Source organism: Anopheles gambiae, chromosome 2 (genome assembly GCF_943734735.2).
Source record: "Anopheles gambiae chromosome 2, idAnoGambNW_F1_1, whole genome shotgun sequence".
Classification (NCBI taxonomy): Eukaryota; Metazoa; Arthropoda; class Insecta; order Diptera; family Culicidae; genus Anopheles; species Anopheles gambiae.
Window position 1 is genome coordinate 42,158,776 of NC_064601.1, and position 22,162 is coordinate 42,180,937.

Sequence of the window (22,162 nt, forward strand, 5' to 3'; positions counted from 1 at the left end):
GTGTTGCCTTTTTTACAATATACATCAATTTATAAGACAATGGATATTATTCGTCAGCAGTGTGATGTTCATCAACTTAAGCATGAACATACACTCTCTGCACTGTCTTAAATTAGATCAAGTTGCACCATGCTTCAATTATACAAAAAGAGTTTTCTAAAACATATTCAAGTATGATACAGAAAGAACGCAGGCGCCCATTGCGCTGCCTTCTCACAGGCCGAACCTGATTCATCCCGTGTCGTTATGTTTAGTGTAATTTGGTGATGCTTTTTAAGATCAATATTTCCAATCAGAGTCGTGCGCCGTTTGTTCGAGTAGCAAACAGAACGCAGTTCATTATCGACGTAAATCTGCAAAACAAAACCTCGCAATAAAGCATACGCAACTTTAATCCCACCACCGAACAAGTTATCACTCACCTCAAACCCTGCTATACAGTGTAGCACATCATCATCCAGTACTCTCCAGTGAACGACCAGCACATCCGGGCTCACTGCATGGCACGAGTAGATTTCCGTCGGACAGTACGAACCACTCTGGCCAAATGGTCCAATCGGCTGTTGGGTCTGCATCGGGCATCGAACGATCGGTGCTTCGTACGATTTTCGTAGCTTTTGGGCTAAAGATTTGCGTTGGGATCGACGCCTTTCGGTCTGGGTAGGTGGGTGAGTACCTTCTGGGACAGGTTGCTGCTGCTGCTGCTGCTGCTGTCCGGCTACTAGCTGCTGTACTTCGTTACGAATGGCGCTAATGTCTGTGTCAATCGTTTCCAGACGATCGTTTGTAGCGTGAAACAATTCCAGTAGCTCTTGCATCGTTTCTGCCAACTGGGAATGCTCGGAAAACTGTTCTTGTGGTGGAGATAGTGCTTCGTCTACTTCAATTCCAGTGGTTTCTGACAACGGGAGTTCCTCAGCTGACTGCTCAAGGGCTGGAGTGCTATCTTCGTCAATTTCATTCTCCTTGGTTTTATTTGAAACTGAGACATGTCTGTTACAAATAACGCAAGAATGGTCGGTGCAAGCGTGACCCTCCTCTTCATCCGTAACATCTTCGTGTATTTCCACCGTATAGCGTTCCAATGCGTTCTCCTCCGCCATGGTGTGCGCAGTCCCAACGCCTGCGTTACCAAATTGATCGCATAACTTGTGCACCGCCGATGTAACTGGCGAGAGCAGGTCCTGCAGGCAGTGTTTAATTTCTCTCAGCAACTGTTCCGCCCCTGTAGTGTTGAGGATGGGCAACTCTTCGTCATAGCCTCCATTGCACACCATATCTTCAATCAGCGAACTTACAACCTGCTCATCTTCAGTGGTCGGTTCCGTTCCCGCTGCCGAATGTACAACCGTTTCCTCGGATAAAACTTCACTATTTTCCACGTCGTCCGAGAGTCGCCCGATTCTGGTGACGCACTCCATCACCGATTCGACCTTTGCCAGCGAATCCAGATCGATAATGCGGGCGTCGAAGAACACGGCCACACCAGCATCGTGATCCCGAATGTTGCCCGTCATCGTCAGATAGTCGTCCGCTTCCCGCTTTTCCAGCATACCCGAGACGCTCGTGTGCAGCTGCAGGTGAATGTTGTGGCGAGAGCTGGAATGCTTCAGCTCAATACTGCCAGCATCTTGCAACAGTTGCGTGAACATCTTCAGCGATCGTGCATTTACCGAACGATCCGGATCGTTTTGCGAGTCCGCTGTAATCTCTGCTCCGGATGATCTTTCTAGCGCAATTTGTAACACGTTTCTTGCTTGATTTAGTCCATTGCTTTCTTCGTGACGCTGGTGGGGAATTTTTTCATTATCAAGCACGCTGCGGTGGAACGACACGGACGGTGAAGGTGTTCCCAGCAGAGGCGGTGGAGGACTGTTCAGAAAGTCCCAAAAACTGTTCATCTGATTCATGATCCACACGAGCACGGACCAGATGGAGAGAACGATACGCTCGAAGAAGCAGGTGTAGGGTTTACAGAACGATACGGATGGTGCCTCGTACCGATCTATCTCCAACACGCTAGAACTTGTGGGAAACACCGCTGGGCCGGTTGCCACCGGTGTCGGATCAATGGAGACAACTTTTTTCTCCGGCACACTGCACGAACCAGTGCAGGTCTCGCTGACACGCACCAGCCCATACTGCAATGCTTCGATGAACTGTTCCGGATGTTCAATCTCGTGGTCTAGCTCGCAGGAAAGCTTCTCCAGCGTCTGCAGCACACGATTCCATGCCTCTTCACCGCTCGCAAGTGATCGCGCCTTGAGCGGATAATTTTGAATCTCTTCAATCGTGTGACGCAACTGATTCACTATCGTAACGGGATCTTCCAGACTGTGTGGCATTAACAGCTCGTTATGTACATGTTTGATTTTATCCACCAGTCCAAGGCGTCGAAATTCATCGCCCACTTCTTGCCGGGTGCAACGCATCACTTCCGAGAGGACGTGCGAAACAAACTTTAGTACCGTCCCCGTGACGTAGATGTTGCGGAGGATGTACTCTTCCAGCAGTAGTCGAAGATTGAGGACAACTTCCGCTGCATGTTGCATTCTAGGACATTTGATCCAGTTTTTGCTAGATCCCTGTACGACCATAGGAAAGGTGGACTCATTGGAAAGACCGAAACTGGACGTTGCATTGGAAAGATTGTTCATCACACCGGGACGTAGTTGATGTATGTGTGCCGGTGCTGGCCGGTCGAGATCGAAAGCTGGCTGTTGCTGACCCGAAACGGGTGTAGTCTGTGTGTGCATCGATATCATCTCGTCCGGTTTGGCGACAAGCTGCCGGTAAGTGCTCAGTATCGCTTCGTTCAGCTCGTCTTCTGAGGTAATACCTTCCGTCATGGCGCTGGTCGTCTTTAGCACGGCCGATGACTGATCTGAAAAGGTCAGCAAGGCGAGCATATTATCATCATTATCCTGACGCACGTGAACCGTCGGACTGGTGACCTTATCCGCTTCCACGAGACATTGAGCGTGATGAGCGATAAGGGAATCGATACTTTCGCGATCTTCCCGCTCCATTTTCGGCTTTTCCGGCATCGTGCGTTTGTACAAGACCATATCGTTGTCCTTGCTAAAGCATCCTACAAATTCATTCTCTCCTTTGTCGTTGGTAACGGACGGTACTATCGAACGTCTAACCGGACGATGCGAACAGCCGGGAACATCCGGATCGCTTGCTTCCGCTTCCTCAATCCCGATGACAAACTGTGCACTATTGCCGTTGGTTTCATGCACCAGGTTGAACATCGTTTCCGAATGTTCCATGAAATCGCGCAGCATGTCCTTCGTGAAGGCCGGCTGGGAAGCCATCGCCCGTATGCTGTGCTGCTTCAGCACGACCAACTCGTCTTCGTTACCCATCATGGCGTGCATTTGTTCTAGCTGCTGGGCTAGACGGTTTTCCAGCGACCGTTGCATCAGCACCGTACCGGACTTTTCCAGCGCAGCACCGATCGTGCTCTGTGATATGGTTTCGGTGTCGGTACAGACTGTACACTCTTCCGGTTGCCGGCTGCCATCCTTCAGCGGGGTCGATGGAAGCTCAATGATGGGATCGACGTTTTGAAAGTGCACATGCGAGCCACTGTCCGGGGACTCGGAAGAAAAGCTTAGCTCAGAAACGGACGATTGCAACACCAGGCTGCTGGTAAACTCTTCGTACGCAGGATACGTGCCATCGTACATAGTCGGGGAAATGGGAAGATTATTCACCATGTGGCGCGTTTCATCGTAGATAGATTCCCTCTCGTGTGCTGACGGGCTCTCTCGCGGTTTGGGGCGATTATTTTGCATGGTTTAGATTTGAAAACAGCAATTTAGATTAACGCGAAAAAAGAAACACTTGCAAAACGATGAACTCACTGCCAAAATAATCGCTATGGAATGAACAAAAGTTTGGTTGCTACGATTTCGAACGCATTGCTGTTTGAAGATTTCCGCCTAAAAGTATGCAATTAGCGTACCGTGACGAACAGTGGTCGATTCTGCACAACAATGGATGACCTACATTTTTTTATCAAACTTTTCAATAGTTTGCAAATACAGAGGTACCAAAAAACGTGTTTTTTTTAAACTACCAAAATCTGTTATGAAATAAACTTACCAAAATTAATAAGCATAAATTCAAATGCAGGCTTGAAATTCTTTTTGTTCTTTCATAAATAAATGTGAATTTTCCAGGAAGATTTTTCGGATTGTAAAAACATGCAAAACGAAAAACACACATCATACTGTTATAATTTTTCACTACCACAACTACGGCGTATATTTGTTTATTCTTTTCTTTCTTTTTCTCTGCTTCTCACTCACTCTTTCTCCACTTTCTCGCTTTCCAACTCACTCACTGTTTCTACATGTTCACTTTATACAAAACCTGAACAATTGATTAATGTGGGACATACATATGAGTTTGTAGTAACACGATTAAATAATACCCTGGAAGCTCACAAGTTTGCACTGCGTACCGGTGGAACGCAGGTAGCTGGTACTGATCGTTTACCAGTTCCCGTTTCGGGGAACGAACGTACTAAGGATCGATCCTTCAATCGATGCTGAAGGCACAAAATCGATTCAAAAGCACCATGACCGATTATACCGACCGGGTCGGTTGACGGATCATTGCTCGCTTGCATGGCTCGCCACGTTAAATAGCTGCTTATTTTGTTTCAACCGTTATAGTCGTATATAGAATAGCACAAAGAACTACTAGCCATCGGACTGTCCTTCCCGTGGGAAGGACGACATTTACCAGCCAACCCATCGGATATCATAAAATATGTTACAAAAAACACAAACTAACGCAAGCATACTGTACACAAACGAATGGTAAAATTAAAACAAAAACTCTAAAAGCAACTCACAATCATACAGTAATGGGCAAAATTATACAAAATACGAACCGATATTTACTAACTGCAAACTGAAGCTCTTCCGTAGGTAGTTTGGATGAAAGGCAAACAAAAAGCTTAGCAAAACTAACTCGCTTAGGCTGAGAACTTATCATTCAAACTGTAAACGCAACGAACATGAACGCTCAAACTAGAGTTTAATTATTGCGAAAAAAAACTATACGATCTAAAAGCTGTCAACTGCTGCCAACCATCTACTACTGTTCAGTCTATATTACAGAGTCTGGTTATGGGAGTAAATCGTAATTGAATGGTGTGCGCATGCATTGTCGATCCGTTGCCATGGGCAAACACCAGGCTCTCTACACAAGAGCAGCCATGCCAGTAACGCACTACGATCGAACGATCACCATCGTACCGCCTATCTTCTGCAGCCGTTACTGCTGCAGCTTTCATTGCTAACGTCTAACACTACTTTGTTTTATAGTACCTCAAAAATAAACACATTCAACAAAAACAACGACTAGATTTTTTCATCTCCTCATTTCCGGGCCCTTCTGCCGGCGCGATTCTGCCTTGGCGACGCATGTTCGAGTCCACCTTTGCACTGGGAGGTGGTAAAATGGCCGACCAGAAGCTGCAGGAAGGAGTGCTTGATGAAGATTTGTTTCGGCTCCGATATCGGCTCCAGAGAAACAGACGTCCTAGAGCATTAAAAAAACGGCGGAGAGTGTTACCGATTGTCCCGCTGGTGGTGATGGTGGGCTGAAGGAGTTTCACTTCAGATTTTCTGCGCCTGTTGCGGGATCGCTTATCAGGGTGGCGGTTTGTATCAGTTCATCTTATAGTGGGAAGAGATAAAAATGACAGAAAGAAAGCAAAGTTAATAAGGTTTGACTTTAACGACTTTATTCAATAAATTCCAAAGAGACAAGAAACAACTGAAGGTGCATATCATCCAGTCGATTAGAAACGGAAACAGTTGGAAACGAAAAAAACAGAGCCAGTGAAGAAAGAGAGTAAGTTTACCGGTGAAACAGAACAGATACAGGGATGTTGATCGTACAGAATGATCAAGAACTCTACAGAAGGACATACAGACAGGCCAGTGAGACAAACTATCCAGAAGTAGTCAAAGTTTGCAGGAAAGCGGTTAGGAGCTAGGTAAGGTAAGGAGGAAGGAAAACTAGTATGCCGCATCAAAGACGACGCAGGCATACGACATATCCAATGACACTCACCACGTTGACCTGTTGGCAAGTCCGGGACAAAGCGGGAAGGGTGCGCTACAAGGATCAAAGGATGCTGTGCGAACAGGGATGGTTGAGGGAGGGGTGTGACACAACCTTCAACTTCACAGCCGAAGATGCGCTTCTACGACACAACACAAACATTCCATCCAAACCCCAAAAAGGCTTGTACTTGTTGCATGTCTGAGTTCGTGTCCTAGTGTAACGTGTGCATGTTGGAAGGATGTGTAACGTGTGCGCTGGGTTGGTAACACTGTTGCTTGGCGGTTGTTTTCAGGGCAAGCAACGGTCCGTTGTCCGAGATCACTCGAGGGAACACACCAGTAAGATGGCCCGTGCAGGGATGGGGGTAGGGGTATTGTACTTATTCCAGCAAAATTTGGCAGATTCGGGAGTTCGGGACATCCTGTCCACTCGGGTCCAGGATTCAGCATCTCACACCCACCGGGCGAATCGGCTGCGTGCCTAAAAGAACGTACCGACAGCGGTCAGTGTACAGTGCTTTGATTCTTCAACCAGATTCTACTAGAGTCACTCACTACACCCGACGTTATTCGCTACCATACATGACTCGGAATGAACGAGGAGGTTAGAATGAAGATGAGATTTAATGCATCGATCCAAATGGCCATACAAATAAGATTTCAAAGCAATTTTACACCCGAATCGCGATCACGCGATCCAGACAATTCACTACGCTACTTTTGATGTACATCGTGTTACTTCATGCGACTATTTCCGGAATGTTCCGCTACTCGTTGTCCGATACCTTCTACCGATGGCTTCGGATCGTCTTGCAAGCTTCAATAATGCTCAGGAATACCTACCTCCTCAACAAAGGATTTCTTTGGCGTCTTCATTCCCCTGCTTTCGGCATTCAGAATGATCGTCTCCGCAAGGCTCTTCACTTCTTTGGTTTCAAATGCCGATGGTCTCGTGTGCGGAAACTTGCTTCGATCCTGCAACGCAACGGTTGGGAAAATAGAAGTTATTTTCTTGTTTGGAGCACGCTCCCTTTTTCGGACAGTCACTCTGCTTACCTCGCTACCGCTGCCACTGCTGTCGCTGTCGGGAAACTTCCTGCCCAGTGGATGCACCTCGTAGCCGTGGCGTGTGTAGGTACCCTTGAGCGGACGCTCGAGCTCCTGCGCCAAGCTGCGTCCAACCGTTGCCCGGCTACTACCGGTACCGGGTCCACCAGCCTTGCGTGCGTGTTGGAGTGCAACAATTTGCGACTGCTTCGCTTCCAGCTCTTCCGTCAGCTGCTTGATGCGCTCCTCGTCACTGCCACGCTGAGACATCAGCTCGCGGATGCGTCCCTCAAGCGTTTCTACCTCCTCGCGCAGCTCACTGTTCGTCACCTCGATGTGGTTCAGCTCCTTGGTCGAGTTGAGCAAACGACCGCGCAGTGAGCCCACCTCGGCACGGTGCGATTCTTCGCCATCGCGCAGCATCTGTTCGGTGTGCGCCAGCTCGTCTTCCAGCGCCAGCACACGCTTCTTCTCGCGCTCCAGCGCTTCCGCAGCCGGTCCGCGCAGGTAGTTCTGCAGCTTGGCATAATCGTCCTTGAGCGTGCCGTACTCCTCCACCAGCGCACCATGCTTAGCGGAGAGCTCTTTGTTCTCCTTTCCCAGCCGGCTGACGCGACTCTTGAGGCTGCTTTCCGCCTCCTCGAGGTGTGCAATTCGCTCGCTCGCGTACTCACTGTCCTTGCTCAGCCGCTCCTCGAGCTGGGCGATCTTGGACTTGAGGGTGGCCTCCTCCTGCTCGCACCGGCTGATCTTTTCCTTGTACTCGCGCTCCATCTGTGCCCACAGGTTGTCCGCATTTTCGAGCGTTTCGTTGTACGCCCGGTTCAGCTCGGCAATGTTCTGCGTCAGCTCCTTTTCGCGGCTCATCAGCTCGCTCAGCCGGTTCTGCAGATCGTCCGCCTGCGAGCTGCCACTATCGTAGTAGTCGATGTGGTCCGTGGGAATGCACTGGATGGCGTGCGACTCGGCGTAGGATAGCGTCGGCGGTCGGGACTGTTTCTGCTGCTGTGCCAGCGTTGCTGCCTGGTGCTGCTTGAACTGTTCGTGCAGCTGCCAGCTGTTGTAGAGCAGCAGCATCGGTATGAACATGTAGATGATCTCGATCTTCTCCCGCAGCTCGTTTTCGTTCTCCTCCAGCAGGAAGATCTTCTCCTCGTACTTGTGAATCAGCTCCTCCAGGCTGTCGATGTTTTCCTTCGCGTCCTGGTACTTGGACTGGTACGAGCTGCGCGACATTTCCAGCTCCTCGTTCCGCTGGCCCATCACTTCCAGATCTTCCTCCAGCCGCTGCAACCGCAACCGGGTGTCGTTCTCGATCTCCTCCAGCTCGCAGCGTTCCTCCTCCAGCCGCTCGTTTTCCAGCTCCACGCGGCCGAGCTTCTCCGACAGCTCCTTCACCCAACCTTCCAGCTGTACCTCGCGCTGCAATCGCTGCGACAGCTGGCGCAGCTGCTGGTCGCCGCTGCTCTCGTACACCTTCAGCTTGTTCTCCAGCATCTCCGCCCGCTCGACGTAGAACTGCAGTCGGCGCCGGTCGCACGCTTCATCCCCGGTCGGGGGCGGTATGTTCAGCGCCAGCATCGAACCCTTGCTGGGCGTTTTGCAAACAGCTGCCACCGCTACGCCCTTGCACTCCTCGATCTTCTCCCGGAATCGGTTCAGCTTCTCTATCTCGGCACACAGCTCGGCGTTCGTCTTTTCCAGCGCCGGGAAGTCGTCCGCTTCCGTCTGGGTGGACACGTGAGTGCACGGTTCGTCCACAAACACGCCGCTCTCCTGCAGGCTGGTGGCGTTGTTCCAGCGCGACGATTTCTTCATGCCGCCGAACGTTTCCGCGATCGAGGCAATGGAGGGTGCTTTCGGTGGCGGTACGGGCGCGGCCGCATGCTGGTCCGAGCTGTGGAACGGCTGCACGGTAGCGACAATCTTGCCACCGGCCGCCTTGTACGGCGTGGAGCTGTTCATCACAGCGGCCGCGGCCGAATGCAGCAGCGCCCTCGGCGGTGTGCTGCTGTCCGGGAGGCTATAGTTGTACTTTTGGATGGGTGACTCCAGGCTCATGTCGTCGCCGGCAATCTCATGGTCCTGCGACAGGGCCTCGAGATTGTTCAGCAGCGACAGGATCTGGAGCAGACACAGCTTGTCCTCCTCGTCGTAGCACGTGCGCTTGGTCATGGCGATGAGCCGCTTGCGCACATCGTCCGTCGGTATTTGATCCAGCAGGGAGAGATCGCACGGCGACGGCACGCCGCTCTGCTGGTCCTCCAGATGGTGATGGCTGTTGGGTGAGGTGACGCCGGAGTCGGATCGCTCCGAGAGCATTATCAGCTCATCGTGCTCCTTTTCGGTATCGGTCCAGCCGTCCTTTGTCGTTCCACCGCCGACCGTTGGGCTTGAGTTGTTTCGTAGAGACCACTGGAAGATGAGATAGTGGAAAAAATGTTAATAATTGTTCCATTGAGAAAATAAATGCAATTGCTTAAATAAAAATGGTAAAAGAGACCCTAACCATCCGTGAAATGTAACGACAAACGATCGTCGCATGAAACTGTACTCAAAGTGACAAATTGTGCCCAATCAACTGAAACACACCAGATGCGAGCTTCCCTACGCGCGTTAACCGTTAGCTTGTCTTAAGTTTCAATGGCAAGAATTTTGTACCTCACTGCACCTCTTGGGAAAGGGCGCGCAAGCAAGGGTTTCGTCTGCATGACCTGCTCTCCCCTCAAAGCGAACTCCACGCCGCACTGCTAACGCCCTGTACGGGATAATTATTTCCGAAAACTAATTCCCCCATCCCTTATCGCCGGCAATCAAAAGGGCCTCGCTGGGAGAAAGAAAAACAACGCCACACGAAAACTACCCAAACACCCAACACGTTCGCATACTAATTGTCCCGTGGAAGGGAAAATTCTCTCCACACCAGAACCAGTAGCGTACGGTTGAAGTTTAAACGGTATAACGGGTAGCCAGCCTTTCCTCCCCCGCTCGCTGGCAAGTTCGTTCAACTGCACTTTCTGTTGGTGTGTTTGTTGTTGTGGTGGTTGTTGCTGTTGTTGCTGCTGTTGCTACAACCGCTGCTCTGTCACGGTCATGGTTTTGCTGCGCACGCACTAAACCCCTGGCGTACCGTATCAGCCGGGGCCAAACCGCGGGAGCATCGTTCCCAGCAGTTAAAAGTGTTCAACAAATCTTTAATTATCGCGGGCTTCACCAAGTGTCGAGGCATCCCGCGCGAGCGTGTCTTGCACTGGGCACGCAATACGGGTGGTGTGCGGAACCATCGATTTGCTTGCCTCACGCACGAAAACACTCGCACGCGGAGTTTGTTGTCCATGTCACCGACCCGGCCGAGGTTTGGTTGGATAATTGAAGGAACAAAAACAAAAACATTCAGTAACCTGCAACAATGCGTACAGTTCCGTAGCGTCCCAACTTTGCCGTGGAATCATTTCAAGCCCTTAAATGCCGTGATAATAGATACTATAACTTAAGTGAGACAAAAGGCAACTTAGTCTGCAATCTATCGTCCAAAGGTTCTGGAATTTATGGTTTAATTTATGAATCTCCGTCCTGCCTGACCATTTAATCTCTAAATCACAAGAAAAAGAAGGACAGCCAAAGGGAAGCTATTTTAACGATCTTTTGTTGACTCATACCATCACGGCTAGCTCCAATTCGATGGTCAGAACTAGTGCAGCATTGAGCTATGCTTACACTTCGTGCTTCAACGTTTCCCATACCGTTGCTTTGGGGACAGTGAAAAACGGTGCCAAGTGGCCAGCGCCATTTCGTTATCTGCCAACTGCATCGTCGTCTATGTCGTGATCCCTTCCGCGGGAAATTGAATCAAGCGAATGCCAAGTGCTCCGTCGTTGCATTAAGCTTGAGCGTTCTACATTCATGCATTGCAGAACACTGCTGTTTAGTAATTATCTACTGCAGACTGGTTGTGGCATGTATGTATCACAATGGAAACATTAGTTAGAACTCTGCAGATGTTATTATTTCAATTAATTCATGTGCGTGTAGTTGCCATTCAACCTTCCATACAAATTTTACCATTCTACCATCTCACATATTATTGAAGTCTTCAATGTTACGGTTGACGAGAAAACGGTTATTAAAGATATTGCTCACAATTTGCTTCATTTCACCCATCGGCCAACATGAAGGCCAGAAGGTTTACCACGAACACGTGTGTGAGTGTGTTTGCCTTTTCGTTTTCTACTTGTATTATTCATGCTGCTGCTGCTGCTGCTGCTGCTGCCCAAGCCATGATACTCTTTGTTTGTTTGTGATCTCGCTACATACGCGCGTGGCGGTACAAGCAAATGGGCACACTTAAGCACGGAAAATGCCATGATTTATGAACGATGCCGCCACGCCAGTGTGATTGAGATATTAGAGTGCTAAATTATTGTAATTCACATGACCACCGGGCGTACGGTGCTTGGCCCACCCTCCAGAGCGAGGTTACTATGGAAGGTTGCGACAGAAAGGTGGTACACCACTTGGTAGCGGGGCAGAGGCTTGGTGCAAGGTTCCGGGAAGTCATAAGTTCAGCACAAAAAAATACATTAATAAGCTCACGAGGCATAATGTAAGAATAAGACAGAGCTGTTTCAGAAAGTAATCATTCCCTTTCACTGTTTTTTTCTTATTTATCTTATTAATTCACATCAGAATTTGGGCCAAACGATTTGCCTTTCAATATTCAGTTGTAAATAATTGTTCTTCGACAAAATCAGCTCATTTTATCAAACTACAATTGTCACAATATGGTTTCCCATTTCTGTATAAAAACCACAAGCAACGATTGACAAATCTACAGCCGACAGTATACACAGCTAGACGGCAATTGCCCATTGACAACCTAATAATCTTAACCGCCCTGAAACGTACCATTCAGCAGTCGCCACAACGCTCTTGAAAACGCGTAATTTGTACAGCAGCTCAAAGATTGTCGCCGTTTCTCACAACAACACTTTCGATTGATCCTCTTAACACGTAACACTGGTGTGGGTGGCTTGGGTCGTGATTTGTTTTCACTGTCCTACAATCACAAGCACACACAAACACACACACACACACACACACACACACATCACAGCTTCATTACGATCACCAGCTGACTCCTACGACCGTGATTGTAACGTGTTCACGGTGTGAGGTTTTCTACAGGCCAAAAACGAACCACTGATCACCATGCTGGCGACGAAATCTTCGCTGAAGGATGCCCGGACGGTTAAAAGCATCAACCAACTGTGTCAAACGTCGCCGCCGCAGTTACGGTTTAACGCTAAGCCACTGATTACCATAAACACAAACTTCATATTTTACGACTTTGAAACGTTTAACTATTTTGATCCGCTTTTCACTTCAGATCGATGTATCAGTGCGAGCTGCCATTGGTATATTTATATGGATATTTTGTTTCAAATTTGTTTACGCTGTCACTCGGTAGATTTGATTGCTTGTGTATCAAATAGTAAGTCCCAAAACATCACAAACGTACTTGCTGCTGACTTAGAAGGCTCTATAGCTTTCCATTCCCGCCATTCAACTCCAATCTCGATCAAATACTGTTTTTTCCGTGCCCAGCGATGTTCTGGTATTGAACGGTGCGCCGCCGGCACTGGACGTGACCACGAACCGTACGCCCGACCGGCCGAGAAGAAGTATCAATCATTGTCAGTGGCAATTAAATGTGGCTGGCTTTCACGCTGATTGATCTACAGTCGCGCGAGGCGGGGTGAACTGCGAGACGGGTGGCACCAGTGGCAGAAAGAACTGATCGCACTTTTCCTTTCTTTTCACTTCTCGTCGAGAAAACCTTGACCGCACACACACACACACACTCGTTGCTTTTTCCGAAGCGTCACTATATCGAACAACTTCAATGAGCTTTAACGCATCGCAAGCGACGAACCTCCACGCAATGGGTCTCACTCGCAAGATCAATCGAAAGCGACCGACGCCCGCGCAAACGAGTCTACAACTGTGAGCGCGCGGACGGACGAACGACGCGTGAACATGCTGCCGAGCACCCAAGCGGTGCCGTATTTTGGCTTGGGCGTGTAGAGGGGGAGAAAAAATGCTTCGCCGGCACCAGCAACAGCTGGCGGCTGGATGGAGACTGGGGTGCGGCACCACGGAAGCGGAAAGGTTTGTAAGCGAACCGGGCCGACTTCTGACGCTAGCGCCTGGCGCTTGATCTGATGCTTGTTTGGATTCGTGTATTTTAGCATAAGCCGAGATGATAGCGGCAAAAAGTAGTTCCAAAATATACGCCTTTTGAGCAATAAACAATCTGTTACGTGTGATGAAATGTACAGTAAAATTGCGAGGTTTTTTACTCTAAAAATTCACGTAAAAATATATAAATCAAATATATATTTATGTACATCAATTTTCTCATACAACCGTGTTATATTCAAATATAAAAAAATCCGTTTCGCATAGCCCTGAGTATGCCACATTACAGAGCTGTACTATTGTAAATAAGTCTGAGAAAAACTATGTTTCCTCATTTGAGCTCCCCGTCATATCGTTCCCTGGGTCTGTCTCACTCGCTTGAATGCCGGCACATGACAAATTCACACAGCAAAGGCACGCAGGCATATCACCCCAGATAAAAGAACCCTAGACAGTTGGGGCAGCATAAAATTAAGCTTTCCCCCCGAGGAAACCAATCTTGAGCCTCGTTCTGTAATTCGCTGCTTACAAGTAGTGTGAAAAAGGGCATTTCCGAAATGAGTCAAGTGGCTGTAATGAATTCGCTTATGAATAGTGATTTATGAGGCTTGAAAAATTATCATTCATGCCACTGGAAAACGCGTCAAAGGGCTTCTCTTTTTTGGGGGGCACAGGAAAATGATGACCAGCGCTAAAAGGGTGCACCCAGTTTTTCCATATTGGTCCGGGAAAGACAGATAAGATTAAGCGAGTTTCCCTTCGCTTCGGGGTCGCCATCCACAGAAAGATCAGTTTTCTCAGCTGTGCGGAAGCTGCAAGAACCATTCAGGGCCGGTATTTATTACGTGTGGTAATCCGTTCGCCAAGAGACAAAGCGATCCGGTTTGGCTTATAGTCCGCTTTTTTCGTGGGAGACTTTATTAAATATTCCAACAAACATTAGGCTAACTTTACTCGGCTTGAGGCCGTTTTTGACGGGCCGCTTAGGTCAAAGGTGAAGAGGAAGGCGCTTGAACTATAATAATGATGTTATAAAACTTAAAACGAACTTGCCCTACCACACCATTGAGCTAAACGTTCATATACTTTTTATTGTCATCTAACCAAACATCGTCCGCTCATAATCGCTCGAAAAAATCAGTCCAAATATCCTTCTGGTTGTGGTACATTTTAAAGATCCCATTCTGCCACTCCTTCTACCTTCCGCTAGCGCTCCATGTTCTACCAGCGGAGCAACTAAATGACTAATTAGCAATCGCTTGCGGCACCACCAACGAAGGCAGTTTGTTCTCTACCGTGTGCTGCGTAAATCTCCCCCCGGTTGAAGCAAAAAAAAATACGACTGACCAACACACTTTCAAACACGATGAACGTACGACGTTCGATACGGGAGCAGCCGAACAAGCGTCACGTACTGAAACGTTCAAATCCAAACTGGTACGGTGCGATAGATCGCGTCCCATGCTGTCCCGTCAAAGATCAAACGACAGCGAATAGCCGACGGGCTTATGCGAAATCTATGGAACATGCAGCATACGACGAACGGCAACAAAAAAAATAAAACGCTCAACAGCGACCAGAGCCCACCCCAGCGTGCAGCGGACGGAGTGTGTTTAAATTATGACTAATCCAGCCCTCGAAGTAGCGCGTTCACTCGCTCTCCAAACACTGCAACATTGCAAACGCTGGCACGGTGGAAGCAGTTGGGCACGCAGGCACCAAGGCAGCAGCAACGGGACACCACACCTGTGTGTGCGGGCCCGTATCCTTTGCGGGATCAACGGATCAACGGAACGGCGCGTCCATTATGCTCCCAAAAGACCCGTGGCCGTCAATCCACGGTCACTTCATTGATGCAGCGCACGGTGCCGCAGCTTTCCACGGACTCGAAAGAAAAACAATCCACACCCCGTCACCATACACACAAACACACGCACGCTTCATGGTTTAGTTGAATCATGCCTTGTGCTGGCAGTAAGTATCAGAGAGCACCGGGCATAAAATGTTGCTGACCATCGAACCGAGCGGGTGGGGAAAACGGCTGACCGGTTGAACCTCGTGAGAAAAAACGCACAGCCTGAAAATCAACAAACCATCAGGGAGTTACACGGCCACCTCCCTTCGTCCGAGCCTCCGCCAGGAGACCCGCCCGATAGGACCAATGTTTGCGCTCGATTAGTCACTGACAGCGTTGTCCGCCGTGCGGTCGGCTTTGAGCTGTGTGGCAGCGTGTTTCTTTCGAATTTGACAGCCGATTGCCGACTGCTGACGCGTTACTGACTGGCGCGGAGGAAGAGATCTTGGGCGGCAGCGTACAGCTCGGTACCGGTACGGGGTGCCCAAGAGGATGCGATCGAGTCCATAATCAACGCACCACTCGACACACTTTTATGGTGATACACTTGCGGAGGCGTCCGGCCAGCGTGTTGATAGGACGTTGTGTGGTACCGATCGAAATGGGCACCCCACACCGCATCGATGATGAGGATGAGTTTGGGAGCACGGAACTACAACGGGCCTGCGTGCGTGATCGAGTGCTTGGTCGTGGGACCGTTCTGCACGATCGTGATCGCTAAAGTGGAGGGAAAGCTAATCGTGCCGATGAAACTGAGCCGCTGGAATGTTGCTCGCGTGGCGGGAGATTTTAATCTGCATCGTTGGGGGTGTACACAAAATCGTACAGGGGGGGCCACAATCGCGGATAAGAGTGTGCTGTCTAACACGACACAATAGTCAAAAATCTTTAATTAGCCAAACTGTGAAGACAAAAAATACGAAACAGGCCGGCAAACAGGTGGGATGGATGCAAATTGACTTTAAAGAGGCGCATTGGCAATAAAATATTCGAAACAGCTGACAGAAACCAATTATCAGCCCACGGATCTTGACGGATATAGAAGAAGGCTGTCGATGAAATACGATACGGCAAATGTGGTAGTAGTTAGATAAAACAAGATCAATATGAACTTGGTGCTATCTTGGCAAGATATTTGACAGTAGTGAACAACACCACGAGTTCAAATTATACTCATAAAAAACTATCGGCAATATCATACATAGAAAAAACAAACATCACTGCAAATTCTAATCGGTGCACCGAATCGGTAAATCAAGAGCACAGTCAAATAGGATTGTGTGATCCAATTCATTCACCGTCATAAAAACCATCGATCATTTCATGGCTGAGTTTTGGTCGACACGTTGTTACCCTTACTATGGTCGAACAAAAGCACCGTTCGAGACCAACAAACAAAAAATCAAGACTCCCTCCAAATTCCACCGTAAGCCAATGAATTATTGTCCAAGTCCTAATCCAATTATTTGCTCAAGGTTTGTACCGGGATCGATGCCGATTGCGATGCCATGGGCAATATCTCGTAAATTAGCATGCACGGTGACCAACGAGAGGGGTGAGAGCAAGCCGAAATTCTGCATCCAGTCCAGTGCGGGGTTAGTGAATGATTAATTTGCACCAACGCCTGAAGGCGACAGATTGAGTTGTTGGTATGTGAAGTAATGCACAATTATGAGCGCAACATTTCACATAAATTTGACATTTCATTGTTATCAAATAGAATCTGTTGTTTTTGTCAATAGATCTTTAAATTAAAAATATATTTTAAAACACTTCAACAAACCAAATTTCAAACCAAATATTTGCTTTTGAAAAGATGCACTAATATATAAAGACCCAAAATGAACACGTACCCAACCGCCGACTATTTCAAATGTTTTCGACGTTGTATATCTCAAAATTATCGTGTTTTTCGTTTTAAAATAATTCGCTTCGTCGTATATTGACTTAACTGCGACGACCACCCGACGTCGGGTGAACGTTCACACGACGTACACACGACGTCGAAAATATTCAAAATTGCCGATTGGGACGCCATCGCTACTAGCGCCATCTATACGTGAGCTTACCTTGTCGTGGCTTTCCTCGAGCTCGATGATTCGAAACTCGAGCAGTTCGTTCTGCTCGCGCAGCTCGTGACTTTCCTTTAGCAGGTCTTCCTCGCGCTGAAAGAAAAACGATAACACAAAAATGAACAATCGTATGTTAAACTGTCTTTTGGTTTAAATCATATGCAACGAGTAAAGATTGCATTAAAATTGTAGTCGTAAATCGAGCAGTTTTATCCTAATGCAAACTGCTGGAATACAGCTGCTGCCCGCGAAACGCTTCACATTTGAAAAAAAACGCTTAACAACATCATCAACAATTTACTTTGAGATCTTAAATTTTGTGATAATTTATAATTGAAATACATTTTAACACTACACAAACTCACCTTAACGAGGTATGCGATCCGTTCGTTCAGTTTGCTCTGTTCGCGCGAAGCTTGTGTTGCCTGAAAGGAGAAGCAGCGTGGAGTTAGTTTCTGACAGCAGTTTGCGAGTTTCGCACTCTGCACTGCCTCACCTTCACCAGCTCCTGCTCCAGCTGGTCGATCTGTTCCTTGGCAAGCGTGTAGTCCCGGTTGAGGATATCGTACCGCTGCTGCATCTCATCCAGCTCCAGCTTGATCCGCGCCAGCTTACCATCGTCACGAGCTATCACCGACCGCTGGACGTTCCACGGATCGTCGTCCGGCGAGTCGCCGGTGAAGCTGTTCGGCTGCGGACTCATCGAGGAGAGGGCCGAGTCCGTATCGGAACCGAGAGACGCCTGCTGGCACTCGACTGAGACGATCGATTGCTGTGCTGATGTGTTTATTGCTCCCGTCGCAAGATAGGGCGGCGTGATCTTAGACTCTAGTACTACGCTACTGGCACCACTACTTTCGTTGCTGTGAGCTTCCTTGGTTCGTTTACATAATTCGTGCGGCTAGGTGGTTGGGGTTTGGAAAAAAACAACGAAAAATAGAAACAAAACTCATGTTAATCCCTGCGTTTTGGCTACAGATCGACGCATCCTCCACAGATCCTTACCAGCGTCGGCCGTTCAACCTCATCGTTGCCGCACGTCGTCGTTTCTATCGCTAGGTCTAGATTATTAGCCTGTGTTTCATCTGTGTTCCGCGTCGTTCGGCAGCTGCCGTCGTGTGTCGACGCTTCTTCCGCTGCCGGGACGGCGGTCGTCGTGGTTGTCGCGGTGACAATAGTCAGCTCCAGAGATTCCTTCGTGTCCAGCTGTTCGTAATCGTCGGTGACGGATTGGATGCTGTTATTGCTGTTGCTTTTGCTGATAGTTCCGCTACATGGTTCTGTCTCACGCAATTTTCGCATCTGCAAGTGGACAGGAAAAAAGGAAAACAAAACGACATTACTTTTCGGCTCCAAAAGTCTTCAAAGCTCGGCGGCGAGATGATCTAGCTCGGGTCCACGCATCAACCAAAACGAGCTGCACATTCTTCGGGCTGCTGCCTTTGCTCGGGTCGGCCGAAAATAAACCGCATTTATCCGACTCGCGACGGTTGGGCCGTGCAGCTCAAAAAGCTCAAAAGAAAGACATTGAACTTTTAATCGCCCCAGGAGTGGCCGCAACGATCTTGTACCGCTCACCGGCCGCCCTACGAACTGCGTCTGCGATGCGGCTGCGAGTAAAGCGATCACGATTACACGTTTATGCTGCACAGTACGAGAGTGCGAGGACGATACCGCCGGCCGCCGTGTGAAGTACGGCTTGGGGTACTTTCTTCATGGGTCACCTTACACAATGGCACGGCACCAGATGAACCGGTTTTCTTTTTTGGAATGATTCTTTCCAGCAAAAATAACGTCGATGGAAGGCCGCAGGCAAAGAGTGCGGAAGGCTTCAGCGAGTTTTTTTTTCTTCTCGCGTCCTCCACTCAAAATGCTCACACCAAACGAGCATAGAGAGTGCTTAATGCTGCCGAAGAGCTACACATTTATGCTGCGTGGGTTGTGCGGGTGTCCATCTCGGCACTTACACCTCCTTGCACAGCCCACGCATCGGGAACTCCACGCAGTGCGTCTAAGCGCCTTTATGTAACGCACCGTAATGATGTCGATTGCGTTGCAATGCACATGCAATGGGTTGGGAGGAGATGAATGGTCACCTTAATCTCCATTTCCACGCAATCTCCCGGCACGGCTGCACTGTCTCCTCGGCGGAAGCGTCCCGGGGGTGATCTATATTGAGCCGCGGGAGCAAGTAGATAAAATATTGCATGACCATAAGCAGAACCATCGCGAACACCCGTCGCCGACCTCCAGCAGGCCGTGCCCACAATCCCCGCCGTAATGTTGTGCCAAGTGGCGAGCGGGGGAAAAAGGGGAGCGCCAGTCGGTACGATTTTTACCGACCGTTGAAAGGAAAATGGGCACCGCGTTCGAGGGCTTCTGAGCAGGTCCCGGAGGGTCGTCCGCGAGAGTGAAAGTTGTGTGGGCAGTTTGCAATTTCTTTTGCATAAATTAGGCGGTGGCGGCGGCGGTGGCGGCAAGGGACACGGACCGCGATCCATTAAAGTAAAACGGAAACATGATTTATTTCCCACATGAGAAGCATTTTTTTTCTGATCGCATCGCGATGCTGCCCCGCCAAAATGAGAACGGAAGGGCGGACGAGTGTGAAAGGAAAATCATCAAACTTCGATTATTCAACAGGCTGTGTCAAGCCCATGCTGTCAGAAGACAAACTGTTCGCAATCAACTTCGGGGATAATGCCATCGCCGTTCGTTTTTTGGGAGATTTGTTTGATAGCATAAAGCGCTCAAAGTCATCGCAACGAGACGGCGCAGTGGAACGCGTCCAGTTGCCGGGTGCTGACCATATGCAATAATTTGCCATCGCCTATCGATGCCGTCGATCTACGCCGCAACACTTCGCATCACGTGAAGGGTTGCAAATCTCAAGAGACTTTACTGCCAGCAGCATGAGTGTCTTCCCAACAAGCTTGTTAGCTCGCTGTAAAACTGAATGCCGCTCGAGACTTTCCATCCCATTAACCCGGCGACCCGGTCAGTGCTACACCAAATCAAGCAACAGAGGCATTGATGTGTGTGTGTATGTGTGTTGGACTGTCTCTCGATCAAACCGATCAATATCGGCACAGCGAACCTGGTGAAATGCGCTACTCACCCAATATCGTACTGCAAAGGAAACTTACGCAACAAATCCTTAAACTGCACGATGAGATAAAACTGTTACAGCTCCTGTCACTCTCTTTCTCTTTTGCGGCGTTCTCTTGTTGATATGGAATGAAGAGCTAGCATACAAAGAAGAAGAAAAACCGACCGTGCAATAATTGCAATCTTTCCTATCCTAACGCCACACTCAATCATCCCCGTTTTGGAAGCTCAAGACAACGATAATAATGCTTAGTGCCGCACATGGCGTACTAAGACAGCCTTATCGTACTCGTGCTTAGGCAAGCTTGTCTGAACGGCTGGCCCTCATTGGCCATAAATCACTTTCTTCCGCTGTGAAGCGTTGTACGAAATGGCAAGCGACGAACCCGGCAGTACTCGACCTACCACCGCGCACTGTGTGCTCAGATCGTGGTCGAATGAAAGTGAAAACAATCCACGACCGGTGTGTGTGTGTGTGGCTTTCGATTCAAATCGATGGTACTTTTCGATGGTAACTGTTTGCAAGCCACGTACAGGTGAAATAAATCCGTGCCGCATGCTGCCGCCGCAGTACACCGTGCACAGTGCCGGTGAAGATGTGCGGTATTCCGTAATTGTTCGCCATCAGGAGGAACCGCTGGGTGACAAGAAACCGTATCTGCCGTGGCGATGCAGAAAGCGAAGAAAATTGCAAACATGTCTTATGATGAAGTGTGAAGTGCGCAAGTAAGGATTTCCAAATGTGTTTTTGATCACGTGCTTTGCGGTGTTGTGGTACGGTTTGGAACGTGGTATAATGCCTCATTTTGCTGTAGATCTCACGCCATTGCTCGGGACTACCTACGCTACCTGCTGCCTTACATCTGGTATGCTGACATTTACACTCATTTCAAACTTGTATCTCTGTGGTCAGCAGTGTAATTATAGCACGAGTTCGATGTCTAGACAATTAAATCGATCACTTCTAAAGTTTACATCTCAATGACCTGAACAAGAACGAGCCCTACTGAGTGTGTGTTTTTACGGACAGTTCAGCCAACAACCAAACTGATTGATGGTTGAATAAGGTTTGGGAAACACTGTTGGACTCTATACTGTCAGCAACTGACATAGACTTGATCGCTTTATGAAAACATTTGCCTTTTAATGCATGTACAGTATATCTTGAATGTTTTGTACTGCATTGGATGATGGATAAAAAGCCTGCAGCATCTAAACCATTATTAAAATCATTTCAATAACGTCCAAGGTAACTCTTGCATCAAAGTTGTCCACATAAAGCTGTGTCGAAATGAAACCTCTCCACAACTCTGGAAAGAAGTGTTTATTTATTCGATGTTGAATTGTCGTGCTACTGTATTTGTATTTTCAGCTTCTTTTTTTTCACTTCAGTTTCAACTACCAAAAACTCATATTCAACCAGTTTGCTCACCAAGAAGACATTCAAGGACCGGTCGGTTAGCAAAACAAACGAAATCGATTCGATCGACCTGCCCCAAAGCCGACCACTTTACCCTTCGCTTAAGCGCATGATCGTCTTTACTTTCACCTTGCTGGCGGAATTTTCTTTTTACCTTTTAGCTCACTCACCCCCACCCTCGCCCTGTAAAGATCTTGTAACCGCGCACAATTACACCATCCGAAAAGGCCAGATTTATAAGGCACAGGTCACATACAGCCCTCTCCCGCTCCCCCTCAAATTGACACGCAAGCCCAAATCCCTCGCAAGCCCTCCATGTGGGCACATTGACGCAACTGAGCCGGTCGGTGGGAGTGGGAAGCAGGGCGGG

The 22,162-nt window shown here is 48.6% G+C and overlaps 2 protein-coding genes across 9 annotated transcripts in view; both read right to left on the bottom strand.

The window, feature by feature from the left end:
• Positions 1–24: 24 nt before the first annotated feature.
• LOC133391399 (uncharacterized) lies at positions 25–3,904 on the bottom strand. The gene is made up of 2 exons (XM_061645529.1): positions 423–3,904; positions 25–353 (listed from the first exon to the last, which is right to left on the bottom strand). The coding sequence occupies exons 1-2, from the start codon at positions 3,801–3,803 to the stop codon at positions 168–170; spliced, it is 3,567 nt and encodes a 1,188-aa protein (XP_061501513.1). The 5' UTR covers positions 3,804–3,904; the 3' UTR covers positions 25–167.
• A 339-nt stretch (positions 3,905–4,243) lies between these two features.
• LOC1271485 (protein lava lamp) overlaps positions 4,244–22,162 on the bottom strand; it is a 90,587-nt gene continuing 72,668 nt past the window's right edge. For 5 of the 8 annotated variants that reach the window (XR_009765449.1, XR_009765447.1, XR_009765453.1 and 2 more), the window contains 8 exons: positions 18,270–18,566; positions 17,761–18,165; positions 17,630–17,689; positions 17,262–17,357; positions 7,149–9,554; positions 6,936–7,067; positions 6,100–6,573; positions 4,244–5,699 (listed from right to left, as the gene is read on the bottom strand). Coding sequence is in view for 2 of the 8 variants with exons in the window: in XM_061650664.1 (XP_061506648.1) it covers positions 5,691–5,699; positions 6,936–7,067; positions 7,149–9,554; positions 17,262–17,357; positions 17,630–17,689; positions 17,761–18,165; positions 18,270–18,566 (3,405 nt within the window). In the remaining 6 variants the exon portion in view is untranslated. The remainder of the gene's footprint in view (positions 5,700–6,099; positions 6,574–6,935; positions 7,068–7,148; positions 9,555–17,261; positions 17,358–17,629; positions 17,690–17,760; positions 18,166–18,269; positions 18,567–22,162) is intronic. The other 3 variants (XM_061650664.1, XM_061650663.1, XR_009765448.1) reach the window with 2 other exon arrangements.

Coding starts and splice junctions, on each gene's coding strand:
- LOC133391399 (XM_061645529.1), bottom strand. CDS start 3,803: ATGCAAAATAATCGCCCCAAACCGCGAGAGAGCCCGTCAGCACACGAG. Junction 354..422: donor ACTGTATAGCAGGGTTTGAG/GTGAGTGATAAC, acceptor TTTGTTTTGCAG/ATTTACGTCGATAATGAACT.